Genomic DNA, 15,404 nt, shown 5'->3' with positions numbered 1-15,404 from the left:
TTAGGGTTGGAAGGGACCTCAGGAGATCATCTAGTCCAACCCCCTGCTCAAAGCAGGACCAATCCCCAACTAAATCCCCAAATGGCCCCTTCAAGGATTGAACTCACAACCCTGGGTTTAGCAGGCCAATGCTCAAACCACTGAGCTATTCCTCCCCCTGCTGTGTTCTATCTTCAGAGAATTATAGTTAAGTAACAATTATGGACATACCTTAGTGTCATCCACAAACTTGCAGAGGGTGCAATCCATCCCATCATCTAGACAATTAATGAAGATATTGAACAAAACCAGCCCCAGGACATACTTCTGGGGCACTCTACTTGATACCGGCTGCCGGTTAGACATCGAGCCGTTGATTACTACCTGTTGAGCCTGATGATCTAGCCAGCTTTCTATCCACCTTATAGTCCATTCATCCAACCCATACTACTTTAACTTGCTGCAAGAATGCTGTAGGAGACCATATCAAAAGCTTTGCTAAAGTCAAGGTATATGACATCCACTGCTTTCCCCATATCCGCAGAACCTGTTATCTCATCATAGAAGGTAATCAGTTTGGTCATGCATGGCTTTCTCTTTGTGAATCCATGTTGACTGTTCCTGATCACCTTCCTCTCCTTCAAGAGCTTCAAAATGGATTCTTTGAGGACCTGCTCCATGATTTTTCCGGGGACTGAGGTGAGGCTGACCAGTCTGTAGTTCTCCGGATTCTTCTTCCCTTTTTTAAAGATGGGCTCTACATTAGCCTTTTTCCAATTGTCCGGTACCTCACCCAATCATCATGAGCGACTCTGCAATTACATCAGCCAACTCCCTCAGCACCCTCAGATGCATTGCATCCGGCCCCGTGAACTTGTGTGTGTCCAGCTTTTTTAAATACATACACTCACACTCTCGCATGCTCTCTGAAAATTGCAAGGTACAGTGTTTAGCTGGTACATGGATAATTGGGAACTGTTGCTAATTCTCATGAAAAGGAATGCGTGCAGTTTAACCAGAACGTTTGCTACTCTCCCAGCTAATGTAGACTCATTTGGCTGGTTCCCTGGGGTTGAGCAGGGTTTAGGTGGGAGATGTTGGGCTCTAGTCTGTCAAGGCAGAAGTTGCGAAATAAAGACTAAAAGAGGAAATAAAAGCTAACTAAAACTGAAATGTCACAAATATAACTTCTATTCAGTGAAGTACGTTTCCCTTTCACAGGCACATTGAAAAGTAACAAGAGAACAGATATTTAACAGGGAGGAAATTGCGGTTCAACGGAGTGTCCTAGAAAACAGGATTCTATTCTCTGTAGAACGTTCTCTTGCCAGAGTCCCTTCGTGGCAGGGATAGTATTAACTTGCCCTCACTTTCCAGGGCTGGAGTTGTTATGCATTTCTCTGGCCATAAGAATTACAAGAAGTACATGGTGAAATCTTCCTTGTAGTTTTTCATACTAGCCTAGCCCATCTCATTTTGCTCTTTCAGTGGAGATCCTTTCGCTGCATCTGCAGAGGCTTGGTCCTGTCTGAAGGGAACTGGGTTGAGATGAGAATGCATTGCTTTTCTCTGGGGCTTTAAAAATTCAGTCAGTGTGAAATGTTTGGGGCTTGGGAGTATGCAGCTGGCTGTCACGTATACAGCATGCATTCTGTAACCTCTCTGTCAGAGCCAGGAGGGGCAGAGGGGAGATGCCATCATCCTAGGGGACTGCTTAGCAGCAGCAGGAGCTAACCATCCTGCTCCTGTTAGTTACCGCTCTAACGAAGCCTGTCATTAGCTGCTGGAACAGATAACTTCCAGAGGATTATTTGTATTACACACTTTAATGCTTTTTAATAGCAAATTTTTAATTAAAAGGAAAGTCTTTTTGGAATCAGCCTGAGCAGCTGCAGCTGAATTCTGCGTGTTTAATATAATTAGGGAAACAGCTGGAGTGGGAGCTAAGCTGTCTCAGCAGCCCCAGGTTCACCATGGACAGGTGTGTTGCATGTTGGGATCTGTGCTGGGAGTGTCAATACACCAACAGTTATTGAGGTGGTGGGACAGTTTTTCTCTCAGGCTGTTAGGATGGTGAGCAGGTGGGGAGATGAGGCGTGGGTGGTAGCCATCTGTGTCTGTTCACTTGTTAGTTGAGTAGTTGCAGATGATAGTGCTCAGTTTGCCGTCTGTCAAGCCATGTGTATTTGTATTTGTAGCTTCAGCATCCTCTGTCTAATGTGAGAGCGTTACTTTGGATGAGGGAGTGGGGCAGGTTTTCACAACTCATTTTATTTCACCTCTTCTCTCGGTTTGCTGGCTGCTTGCCTGCAGTGTCTTTCTTTTGCCATCAAGCTCAGTAAAGTTAACCACTTCAGGACATCTCCCCTGCTAGTCACGGGGGAGGGAGAAATCCAAGACACTGCTTACTCCTTGAGGGAGGCAAACGCTGCCTAATGCTTGGCTGGAATCTGCCCAGAGGTGAGGCTGCTGCCAATTCGAATGAGCAGCTGATATTTTTACAGCACTTTTCATTCCAAAAGATCCCAGAGCACTTTTGAGATCGTACTGCTACGAGTGCTTGAACGAGTTGCTGTGCTGCAATTACCATGACATGGGACAGGAATCTCCATTACAGTATCTTGGCTCTGCTGTGGGTACTGCGGCAAAGGCATCTATAGTTCAGCAGCCTGAATGGTTGTAATCACTACCCAGTCTTGGTTAACGCAGTTAGGAATGACTCGCGGTGCCTCGTAACCATTGAATGCACTTAAAAGCCAGGAAATAGAGAGCTGCAGTGTAGCCCTACCTTGTCCTACAACCTTAACCCTGCCCACTGGAGCTTGCAACAGTCCCTGGGGGATAGCCTGTGAAGTCCTATAATAAGCAGACATGAGGAATTGCTACGGATGTGTTTCATTTCAGGTAGTGTGTGGTGTCCTACGGAATTGTGTTCTCTCTCATCTGCATGTGTTCCAGTCGCCCTTCACTGTGTTAGGGTTGGCTATGGCCTGGATTGGTTGCAGCAGGCTGGCAGAGCTCATGCTGTGCTCTGAGAAGTGCATCAGGACTCTTCATCGCAGCGCTGAGTCATGTGGGTTGTGCTAACAGGAGCTCACCGGCATATTGCTCTGGGGCTTTGTAGCTGTTGGGTCATGTGCATGACGGTGAACTATGAGGCAGGGGAAGGTGCAGGTTCCAGAGGGAATTCTTAGGGACAGGGTCACATCTGGCAGTGTCTTGTGAGGCTGAGTAAAGTGCTTGAGTGTAGGCCAGGCAGAGCCAGCTGGTGCCTGCTCAGCCCACCCGAAACCCAGCTGGTGCGTTAGTGAGGACACAGTCTGGCAGATGCACCTACTGTACCTTCGTGCTGCATCCCAGCACGGAGATGGTTTGTGTTTGAAAGGGCTGCATAGCTAGAATTGTCAGCCTCCAGTTTCACACAAACTACAGGCTGGGGAGGTGTGAAATGATTAGGCGTGAGAATCCTTGATTTGTGCTGATCGGATGAATTATTGTAGAAAGGAGAAATCTGGTTTTATTTTTTTGTGATTGATGTAAAGTGTGGTCTTGATTGAGCAGTGTCCTGACCCTGTCAGAGGGTATCTCTACATTACCCGCTGGATTGGCAGGAGCGATCGATCCAGCAGGGGTCGATTTATCGCGGTAAATCGATCCCCAAGCGCTCTCCCATCGACTCCTGTACTCCACCGCCGCAAGAGGCACAGGCGGAGTCAATGGGGGAGTGGCAGCAGTCAGCTCACCACGGTAAGTTGATCTAAGTATGTCGACTTCAGCATACCTCTGCCCCCTAGTGTAGACTGGGCCTCTGCCCCCCAGTGTAGACTGGGCCTTAAATTAGGGCTTCCAACAGTAGGTGTGTGTCCATATGCTCGACCACCCCTCTGATCGTGCAAACATTTGAGATGGCAGCTACTTGCTCTTTTTTTTGACTGTACTTGCTCCCAGTGTTCAGGAAAGGGGTGAAGAGCCTGTGGCATGATCACATTACCCTAATAATGTTGCATACTAGTCATTCGCCTTCTCTCTCCCAGATCAATCTTTTCCCTGAATAACTTTTTAAAAATATTGCTTCCCTGAAGCAGATGCTATCTGAGCTCAGTTCTGAGCAGATGATATTAGTTTGGGGGGAACAAAGCTATAGTTTGAGCCCCAGGAATGTGTTAAAAACGGGAGAAACATCAGGTTGTCCTGGCCCTTTTTAGGGAAGGTTGTATTGCAGAAACCGTTTGCTGAACTGACCCAAATTGCCATGAGGCAGAGCAACTGAAGACAGAGTAAGCATGTAGATTTTAGAGCACATTGAAAAAACAGTAAGCTAGTCCCAGGCCTTAACTATAGCAGTGCCTAGCAGCAGTTTAACAGCATAGCACAAGGTTATACTATAGACAGGGCCAGAAGTGAAGAATAGGGTATACAGTTGAAACTACAGAGGTAGTTTCAGGTGGCAGGATGTAATTATCTGAGTATCTAGATGTCCCTTGGAGGGCTGTCCTTCACATAGTGACCTGTCCACGCCCTGCTTAGATTGCTGGATCTAACTGATCACAGGTGATATGGCTGCAGACAGCAGTGTAGCCAGGCATTGAAGTTACCCTGCCCATTTTGGTTATGGGTTGTATGTGCATCACTAACCTGTGGTATTTTTAGATTGCTGAGGGTACCGTTGGACTTGTGCAGTCTACAAACTCGGTCCAGTCCAGGGACCTAGTTACAATGCTGGTACAATTGATATTGTAGATAAGACTTCTAACGGTATTCAGTAACCAGTGAGTGAGGTACTTGACCATGTTATGTAGCCAGGTTTTAATGCCTCAGTGGCTCATTCCTGTTTTCCACCCCACCCCCTTTGGTTTAGTGGTAGGCTTATTCACTTGCTTCACCTCCTCTTGTCACTGCTGCTCAGGTGTCTTTGCAGCTGTACCTCTGACCTCCTCGCTGGCGGCATGTCTAGTCTGGAGCTGGACGTGTGATTTCCAGCTCGAGTAGACAGGCACGCGCTAGCTCTGATTGAGTGAGCATGTGGAAAATCGAAGTGTAGCTGTGATGGCGCAAGCAGCAGGATGGACCAGCTGCCTCGAGTACTATCCCATCTGAAACCCTAGGTATGTACTTGGGCGAGTGCCTGCCCTGCCTCGCTGCTGACACTGCCACGTCTGCGTTTGTTTTTAGCATGCTGGCTTGATCCAAACTACACAGGTATGTCTGCCTGAGCTCCAGTGTAAACATACCCTAAGATGCAATCATGGGACGGCCTGTGAGCACGCAGCCTTGGCAGGGTAGTGTTTCTCTACAGCTGCAAGATGCAGGCAATCATATGCTTCCCCTATCTTCCTCCCCTCCCTTGTTTTGAAAAGAGCCTTTGGCTAAAACAGCCCTGTTGGGAAGGGAACTTGGTTTGAATTATCTCTTTGTGGCTACCGTATCTGCCAATAAAAGTAATTGTCCCTCTCTGTTAGCATGATGTGAGGAGCGAGAGTGGACTCCTCAGGGAAGTGCTCGGCATTCACATGACTAGTCTGCAGGGCTCCAGTATTTCCTGGGTGCCCTGGTTCCTTGTTAATGCAACTCAAAGCTCCGTTTGCAGAGCATGCACTTCTTGCTGCGTTCGATATAGGAGGCTAGGAGCTGCAGGTTTGCGGTAGTCTCAAAGGGAGCGATGGAAGCTTCATTGCTTGAATAATTAAAGCACCATTGAATGCTGTGTAGGGAACAATCCTGCATTGCAGGGGGATGGCCTGGATGCACTAATCCATCTTTTCCATCTCTCTTGTCTATGATATCATGTTTGGAATTTTTTCTTGGCTCCATCTGCCCCCAGCAGCTATACATGCATTTCTCCCTCCATCTGCTCTGCAGTGCTGTCACACCCCATGTCAGGAGTTAGGGAAAGGTCCTGGGGTTTCTGCAGAGTTATCCCAAGATGGTATGTCAGGCCTCCCCAGTGTGTAGGGGAGGAGAGCACTAGGGAAGGGTGGTGGGGCTAGCAGCCTTCACAGGACACATGAACCTTGTTAGGAACAAGAAAAACCTCCACTCTCCCTGTGACTTCTGTGCATCTACCCCTTGCCTAGGGAAGTCTGAAGCTGAGAAACTACTCTGCTTTGATCCCTCTTGGACATGTTTGGAGCTCGTTAGAGCCAGGACCCCATCTGCTGATATGCGACATCTGTTCTCTAGCAGGCCATTGATGTGGAGGAGAGGGCTATAGCTGGCTGGAAAGAGGGGGAGTTGGTCATCTGGAGATTGCAAGATGCGTGAAAAGTCATGATGAACTAAGCAGAGGGGATTCAGAGACCCTTTTAACCAACTGAGTAACCAACACCCTCCATGCTCTACCTGGAGGGCTGGGGAGACTTTTGCCTATTACATGCTGATTGGTGGTGGGAAGGGGCGATAATGTCATTAAGCTGGTAAGCTCTGGTAATTGAAGTTGCATTGAGAGTAAATCATTTAATCTCTACATCAAAGCAGTAATCAGGCAGGGTGGAGGTTAATGGCAATATCAAAACAGGAGCCTGGCTCTGATGGCAAGACTGCAAAGTACGAGTCAGTTTGGTGGGCAGTGCCCAGAACAGAGTGAGACAGGCTGTGTCTGGCTGGCTGGTTCTCTTCATTTGGATTAGCTCACTGCATTAGCTAACTCCAGCTAAAGCAGCAGCAAAGGCTCTGCTTTTAACTCCGGTTAGCAGCTCTTGTTCACTGACTGGTCTTCTGCAGGTGTTCACTTGAACTGCAAATCTTAGCTAAAAGTAGCTTTTTTTTGGTCTTCACTGCTGTCCTAACTGGAGTTAGCTAACCTGAGTTAAGAACACACTTTTTTTTTTTTTTTTTTTTTCCCAGTGAAGATGGACCTTGAAAGAGTGCTTCTGCTGTTGCGTTGCTGGGGAGAAGTAGACTCAATACCCACCAGTGGCACTTGTGGGCCGGGGGGCGGTACTGGGCTGGGATTGAAGGAGTGGAGAGTTTCAGTATATTCCCCACTCCTCCTCATGGTCTTCCTCCTGCCCCCACTTTTTCTTTCCTCCTCTTTCCGGACCCTTCCCTCTTCTGTCTCCCGACCCTTGCTTGTTATGTTACTGCCATGGTCAGTCACCCCCGGTCAGCCTGCCTGTGTCCAGTCTCTTCTTTCCAGCCCTTCCTTGGCCCTGAGGCTCCAGCTGCCACCTTCTCCCAGAGCGCACCTCCTCAGCAAGCTGCTTAGGAAACGGGTTCTCCTCTCCTAAGTCATCTTCTAATGACCAGGCTGATTTCTGCCTGAGATCCCCAGGGGCCGTAGCAGGGAAATGGCTCTTCTTTGTGTAGCTAACGACCTGAACTGGTGGGAAGGCTCATTCTTCTTTTCCTCTGATCAGCCTTTAATGCTGGGGACCACTCCATCTTCCTAGCTGTGCAGGCTCTCTGGTTCCCTCCTGTCATGACTCTACTCTTACTTATCACACTGCTCTTCGGCTGTCTTCGAAGGTGGCTCTTCCACAGCCCGTGCTGCCTGGTGCTTGCAAAGCTCCATTCTCGTCCCTCCCTTCTATCCTCCTGTCTGCCTTTGTCACCTGCCATCTTTGCCTTCCCTTTAACCATAGGCATGGACACCGCACTGTGCATGTCTTTAAGTTGTCCCTGTCCATGTTCTTTCTGTCTTGACCAAGTGATGATCCACTTCCTTCATCCAAATCTATCAAAGGCAGAAGTGCTGCCCTTGGCCAGGAAGAGCATTGTGAACCACCAACGTAGCTCCTTTATGTGTGTCTGTGACTCACTTCCCAGATCTCTTCTCTACATCCTTAGCAGCATCCCTGATCCTGAATTTCCTTCTCCTTCCCGCTCTCCTGGGCCTGAACACCCGTTTGTTGCCACTTCTGCAGCACTGCACTTGTGTGCCGCTGGCTCCACTCCAGCTCTGCTGGAATTTTCAGCCCTCCACCTCTCTCCTTGCTTAGACTTCTGCAATACCCTGTAGGTGACTGCCGCTACCCCAGTGCATGGCGACTGCTGGTGCCTGCCCTCCCCACACATGCAGCATCTCTGAGGCCTCACCTTCGTCTCACAGCGTTATGAACGGAGCTTTCCTTCTCATGCCATAATCCTGACCGAACTTTGCTGTTTGTAAGGTCCCGCCCTTGACTTGCTCCCATTGATCTCACTGCTTGTGAATTGAGAGCCCTCTCCTCTGCTACTCTTGCCGTCTGGAGCCAGCTGTCCTGTTCTCGTCAGCTTACCTTCTCATGTCCAATTGCAGGTGGAAATCTCCCCCCGGAAATTGCTCTCACCGGCAGTAATTTTTTGTTAACTCTTTTTGACTCCGCAAAGCACTCTTGAGGCTAGTTGGTAGGACAGATACTTTTAAAAGCAGATTTGTATTGTGATTAATGCATAGGCCAGGTTTAGCAGACAGTCTGAACAGATTTTTCAGGAAGAGCAACCGGCTGAACTGGATTCCTGAAACATAAGGTTTGAAAACAGAAGCCCCTTATTGTGAGGACCATGGTGTGTCCCCTGAACCTTGTGCTTTATGCTCTCCTCAATAGCACCAGTATCTTGGATCTGGTGCTAGAGGGGGAGCAGGTGAAGGATGCTCATACATTATTTGGGATAAGGTATGGTGGGAGGGAGAGTTCTAGATTCCAGAATGAAGGTGAAGGGGCTGAAGGGAGCAATGGGTTGCTGGAGGGGTCTGGGGAAATGTGGTGGTGGATTTCCAAGTGGGATGGATCAGATATGGAAAATGTTAAGTGTCCCTTGTTTCTTGCTTGTGTTTTTGCAGTGCGGCTCCATGACAGTATTTCAGAAGAAGGTTTCCACTACCTCGTCTTTGATCTGTAAGTGCCTCCCTTTGGCTCTGGTGCTTCATGGCTGAGACAAAGCTGTGGGCTGCTGATTTAAGAGCAGAATAAAAGATCCTTGAATCTCCATTTTCCCCACTCCTTTCCCCACCAGGGGCTTGTCTACATCACAAAGTTGCAGCTCTGGTGAGGGGGTTACAGCGCTGCAACTTAGGAGGTGTACACATCTGCAGGGCATCACCAGTGCTGCAACTCCCTGTTTGCAGCGCTGGCCGTACTCCCGTTTTGTCTCGGGTGTAGAGGATCCAGCGCTGGTGATCCAGCGCTGGTAATCAAGTGTAGACACTTACCAGCGCTTTTCTTGACCTCCGTGGAATAAGCAGGTATCCCAGCATACCTGAGGAAGCCTCTGGTAATCAAGCAGGTCTCCTTCCCCGGTTTGCTCTCGCGTTCCCCGAACCCCCGAGCAAGCAGGTCTCCTTCCCTGCGGTTTGCTCTCGCGTTCCCCGAACCCCCGTGCAAGCAGGTCTCCTTCCCTGCGGTTTGCAGGGGGGTTCGGGGAACGCGAGAGCAAACCGCGGCGAAGCTGGTCTCCTTCCCCGGTTTGCTCTCGCGTTCCCCGAACCCCCGAGCAAGCAGGTCTCCTTCCCTGCGGTTTGCAGGGTGGTTCGGGGAACGCGAGAGCAAACCGCGGCGAAGCTGGTCTCCTTCCCCGGTTTGCTCTCGCGTTCCCCGAACCCCCGTGCAAGCAGGTCTCCTTCCCTGCGGTTTGCTCTCGCGTTCCCCGAACCCCGAGCAAGCAGGTCTCCTTCCCAGCGGCTTGCAGGGGGGTTCGGGGAACGCGAGAGCAAACCGCGGCGAAGCTGGTCTCCTTCCCCGGTTTGCTCTCGCGTTCCCCGAACCCCCCTTGAAGCCGCCCAACAGCGCTGCAGTGTGGCCACATCTAACACCACTTGCAGCGCTGGTTGCTGTAAGTGTGGCCACTCTGCAGCGCTGGCCCTATACAGCTGTACTAATACAGCTGTAACAACCAGCGCTGCAAAATTGTAGATGTAGACATACCCCAGAACCTGTACTCCAGCTCCTGACAACAAGGCTATAATCCACTGACAAAGAACCTCTTCCTAAAATAGGGTTTTGGTCTCCTCTCCAGGGATAATAGTCACTGTGCAACAAAATCACAGGTGGTTTCATGCTGGGTTAAGGAGGTGAAGATCAGTGTGTCCTAGAGCCAAAGACTCATTGGACCTTAAACCATTGGAGATATTGGCTGGTGTACAGTGCTAGCTTGCATGACTCTGTGTAGTGTTGAGCCTTCCCAGCTTCTTCTGCAGCGTGAACTCTGCATGTGAGGGAGGTGGACAGGGGTACAAGATGGGGGTGTGGAGAGGGGAATAGATGATGGGGTGCTTGTATGAGAGAGGTCAGAAAGTAGGACAGAGGGGTCCTGTGTAGGAGGATGGATGTAGGAACTGCCTGGCAGCAAATTTAGGGGTGAGAGGTATGTAGTATGGCAGTTTCTGACCTGTGTCTATCTAATTTTAGGGAATGATGAGATTTTTTCCAAGGGGGACAGGTTTCCTTTCCATGCCACAGATACAATAGGTGGAGGGGAGGGAGGGCACGCGGTGTGTTTATGGCATCTGTACTGGCTACAGTTACGTGGCTCAAGATGCTGGTGTCCCCCATGCTTATTTGCTAGGGAAGTGGAACCCAGAGCACTGTGGATGTGAGTACAAGGATGCCCTGCTGTTTGGGTAATGATCCCTTGCTGCTTTCAGTGCCCTCTCTGACCTGAGTGGGGACCTGGTGCTCTGAGGTTTCTGGCCCTGGCTCGCCCTCCCTCGGGATAGTCCCTGGCAAAGATTCAGGCAGGCTGGCAGAGGGCATCCCAGGAGCGAGTGTGTACCCCTGTGCCTCCTCTCTGCATATGAGTCTCCTAACCTCCCTTGGCCTGTTTCCTCCAGGGTCACTGGTGGAGAGCTCTTTGAAGATATTGTCGCCAGAGAGTACTACAGTGAAGCTGATGCTAGGTAAGAATCTGTGCTCAGACTCTCCCTGTTATGTGCCGATCACGTCAGGGAGTACGGTGTGTCTGTACATGGCCGTGTTGTAAAATAAATGCTCCCCATGTGGGAAATCCCTCCTCCGCATCTCATCACTAATGCAGCCTTTCAGCTGTAGTGGTGACAGACTCAGTGTAGCTGACTCAATGTGGCATTTGGCCCTCCCCCCTTGCAGACATTGCTTGTCTCTGGAGAGCCTGCGGCGTCTGTCTGACCTGGCTGCTGAAGGGGTGGCAGCGATGTGTGTTTGGAAGAGTAAAACATAGGAGAGAGAATTGTTTTCAGTCACATTAGAGAACTGGAAACCTGGACTACTGGCTTCTTATCCCAGCTCTACCAGGAACTTATGCTCACCTTAGGCAGTTCTGTGCAACTGACCTGTGCCTCAATTTCTCCATGTGTAAAATGGGGGTGCTTCTTGTCCCAGTGTGTGTAAAGCATTCACAGCCTCTGCTGACAAGTGCTTAGAAGCACAAGGCACAGTATGGGAAGGGAAGCTTTTCATTCTCAACTTTAAACAGACTTAAGTCCTGTCCCCACTCTGTGTGTTCCCCACCTTCACCTCGGAACAGTTGGACTTCCCTAAATGAGTCTGGACTGGGCTCGCTCCTGATGTCTCTGGCCATCCCTTAATTGTTGGTTGACAGTATCCCATTTCTCATCAGTCCAGGTGTGGGCTCTGGATACCTAGTCTGCCTCCAGAGATGGGGGCATTTGAAATGAGATCTCCAGCTCTGGCCTGGGGGAGGTGGGAAGGGGTTGAGCAGAGGCCTATGATGAAGTTTCATGGATCCGCACCCTGTCCCTGCGAGCTATCCCTGCCTGCCTTTGGCTGGAGGGGGAACTGAGGAGAACCTGGGAGGAGACGGGAATAGCAGGTGTGCAGCAGTGAAGGAGCAAGCTCATTGGGGTGCCTAGGTTGGAGTGACGGGGTCCTGCACTTTGGGTGTGAAATGCACTCCTGGAGCTGCTCTGTGGCATACGTAAAAGAACAGAGCGTGACCCTTGCAGGCATTTCCAGGGCAATGTTTGGGTGCTCATTTCCCCTACTGTGGCTCAATTAGAGCCTCCCCCTGCTGCCTAGCTCTGGAAGTGCAGCATTACACATCACTCTCCCTTGCAGGATGTGCTGAGACAGGCTGCTGTGTGCTGAAGGTGAAGGATGTCCGGGGGCAGGTGCTCTCTGAGGGAGCCGGTGATGTTAGGAGCCACGAGCCGAGCCGTTGGGATGTGTTTAACAGCTCTGGGGGCTGTTGCAGGCGTGTTTGTCTCAGACCAAGTGGTGTTCCCTGGCTCGTTCCATTCAGTCCAGCAGGGGCAGGAGGTGATTGGGTTGTTCCTGCCTGCACACAATCACTCTGTGCCCTGGAAGGGGCTTGCAATGAGGAGCAGTAGTGAGGAACACCACTGGTGGCAGAGGAGGGAGACCCTGGTTAGTTTAAGGGAGGAGGAGAGACTGGGGGGCTGCTTCTTGTCTGTGCCTATACAATGCCCTCTTGTCCTCTCTGAGGGTGCTCGATTCCTTCAACTCAAGCTAGGCTGATCGAACCGTGCCCACAGAGCCCAGCATTTGCTGAGCAAGTACAAAGCCCTCCCTTTCTATTCGCACGCCAAGCTAAGCTGAGCTGAATTCCAGAGCAGGCTGGGAGAGCGAGGTTCGTGCCAATCCGCCTCGCTTGGCTCGCCTGGAACACCTCGCACTTTTGCCATTTTTGGCCAGAAAGTCTCTCGCTCAGGCTTGGCTCTGTTCTAATTATACATTTTTTTTTGTTTGTTTTGGGAGCGGGGAGATATTCGCAGAATCTGACCCGGTGGCTTGTGCTGCCAATTCCAGTGGGAGGGGCTGGTGGGGTAACGATATACAGTGCAGCAACTTCACCCGTTTCCAATCTGTAAGATCCATAAAGAAACCCTGGCCCCCTGAGACTTGGAAAAACATCTGCTTATTCCCAACGGGGCGGCCACTCTGGCTTTTCCAGAGTGAACTGTCAAGGGAGGCTGACCCACCCCCACTTCCCACAGACAGGCTCTGACTGCCTGGCCTCAGGAGCTGTTTAAATCTGTGCTCCTTTCCACATCAAAGAGGCTTCCTCTCTCAGTATGACACCTACGTAAATGCTGCTGCATCTACTCCAGCCCAAGAGCTCGGAACTGCTATCCAGCAATCTCAGCTCTGTGTGTGTGTGTGTCTGGTGCACACATTTTGTGGGTGTAACATTGTCCCTGACAAGCCAAGTGTAAATAACATCTTGCTCCTCTCCCTGTGGCATCAGTGCCGAGAATGGCACTGGTTTTCTGCAGGCTGGGGGAGTGCGGCACGGTGCACTCAGAAGAGAGCAAGTCTGTTTTTCAGCTTCTAACTCCCTAAGTGGGATCTGTACTTAAAAGGCGCCCGGCTAGTGGGTGCGTGTGTGTGTGGAGGGGTGGGGAAGCTCACACATTGTGTATATAAAGTGTTTGAAATGCTGTTCTGAAAGCTGTATTAATTGGCAGGCGCCCAGATTCTTCATCCTGAGCTTGATGAAGTAGGCTGCTGTTTCGTGAAAGCTTGGACCAGGCCTAGCTGCGTGTTTCTGTGGCTTGGCCTTGTTAGCCCAACCCTGAGCTACTGCTTACACATGCACGGACACATGTCCTCAGCTGATAAAACAAACACGGTGCCTAACGCGGGGAAGAGGGGAAGGAGGTGGGAAGGGAAAGGGGTCAGTGCGGTGGTAGGAGGGGGCAGTGAGGTCCTGCTGTCTAAGCCCACTGTTGAGCTGTCTTTGAAACCCTGTTGCTAAGCAACAAAATTCTAGCTGTGGTAGTTTGGCATCAGCAGCAGCTGGTGGGCATGATGGGGTTGGAGGAGCTGTTTGGGGGCAGATAACAGCTGGGCCTGGCCCAGAGTTTCTGAACTCCCCCTGCAATGGCTGGGAAGGGTGAGGAAGTGGAGGTTAGAAGCTGAGAGTGTGTGTAACCCTGTGTGTCTCTCTCCTTTTCTCCCTCTGCTCATCTTGAAGCCACTGTATTCACCAGATACTGGAGAGCGTGAATCACATTCACCAGCATGATATCGTGCACAGGGATTTGAAGGTAATGCTGCCTCCACTACTCAGACGGGGGACAGCAGTTGGTGTCATTGGCAGGAGCCTCGGTGGCTGATGTCTGCCTCTTGTGTTGCTGACTAATTGGAATTCATGCTTGTGCTCGATATGGAGGTTCCTGAAGCCACCAGTGTTCTCCTTGGGGTTTCCCCAGAGGGCGGGTGAGCTCCCATAGAGCCATAGCTCAGCGGCAGCCTCTCTGCAAGGCAGCTCCAGGTGTGGGGAGGAGCCAAGATCAGTCTTTGGGGAGGGCGCAGCATTCAGAGGCTCTCATAATGGAATTCATTAGAGTGAAGGACGCTTTCTGGTCTGCCACTAGAGAGCCTGATGAGGGCCTGGTGTTTAGTCTGCCAGGATGAGTCTGTTTGCATAGCGCATGGATATATTGATTCCACACTTGGATTGCCAAAGACATGCCATTGGGCTGGGCCGGGCTCATGCAACATGATCCCATGTGCCAGTCTTCCTAGTACCTGATCAGTAGAACCTTATGAGTAAGGCTGCGTGTTGGTCACAGATTCCATGACTTTCCATGACCCCATGACTTTTGCAACGGCTGATGCTGGCTCAGGGGTTGCCTCGAGGGTGGAAAAGGTGACCGCTGAGCATGCTAATGCTTAAGGCCAGGGACTCTATGGAAGCCCAGGTGGTTCTTTGTGCTACAGGATAGCAGAGTCGTTTTCCATTGTAGGCCTGCACTCCAGTCGGTTTGTTGCAGTATGAGCACTGTGCTTTCCTGCTCGCTTCTCCAAAGGTCTGACAGGCTCCCCAAAGCCAGGGAGTTCTGGTAGAATTGGCCAGCAGCTGGGCTCCTGAGATGGCTAGTGTGTTCCTCCTCACACCCAGTCCAGTTCCCTGCAACTGCTCCTCAATCTTTGTCATTCTCCTTATTAAAAATAAATTAGTCCATGCTCTTTGCTTAACACATGGCCCCTAGGGGCTCAGCCCTCATCAGCTGCCCACCATAACAGACCACAGGTAGTCTAGAGCTGCAGAGCTCAGGCGTGTTTCTATTTGATATTCTGCTTTTTGCCCTTCTCTGTTACAAACCAGTCCTAAGGATTAACCCTGCTATACCAAATCAGCACACCCGGCCCATGGCTTGTGAGCATCCCTGCAACTACAGAGCGTTCCAGATAGGGTGACCAGATGTCCCATTTTTAAAAGGACAGTCCCGTTTTTTGGGACTTTTTCTTATATAGGCGCCTATTACTCCCCACCCTCTGTCCCGTTTTTTCACAGTTGCTATCTGGTCACCTTCGTTCCAGAAGACTGCACTTGTGCATGTGGAGGGGGGAGAAATTTGGGAACAGGTTTCAGATTCTACAGGGCTGTAGTGAAGATCTAGGGGGAGATAAGTGACATTGATCATGGCCCTTTTTAAAGTAGAACCCTGGGTATTGCATTGGCATGAATTAACTAACGAGAGGAGAAGCAGGATGGTTTCAGGAGGTGCTATCACAGCAGATATGTCTTGCCTAGGGAAAATGGCC

General features: G+C 50.4%; 1 protein-coding gene across 19 annotated transcripts in view; it reads left to right on the top strand.

Moving 5' to 3' along the window:
- Window positions 1–15,404, top strand: part of CAMK2G (calcium/calmodulin dependent protein kinase II gamma) — a 162,658-nt gene that overhangs the window by 72,860 nt on the left and 74,394 nt on the right. For all 19 annotated transcript variants that reach the window (XM_050960141.1, XM_050960140.1, XM_050960139.1 and 16 more), the window contains exons 4-6: window positions 8,741–8,795; window positions 10,727–10,792; window positions 13,828–13,900. In XM_050960141.1, coding sequence (XP_050816098.1) covers window positions 8,741–8,795; window positions 10,727–10,792; window positions 13,828–13,900 — 194 coding nt within the window. The remainder of the gene's footprint in view (window positions 1–8,740; window positions 8,796–10,726; window positions 10,793–13,827; window positions 13,901–15,404) is intronic.

The sequence above is a fragment of the Gopherus flavomarginatus genome, chromosome 6 (assembly GCF_025201925.1).
Source record: "Gopherus flavomarginatus isolate rGopFla2 chromosome 6, rGopFla2.mat.asm, whole genome shotgun sequence".
Classification (NCBI taxonomy): domain Eukaryota; kingdom Metazoa; phylum Chordata; order Testudines; family Testudinidae; genus Gopherus; species Gopherus flavomarginatus.
This window is presented reverse-complemented; position numbering and strand designations above follow the sequence as displayed.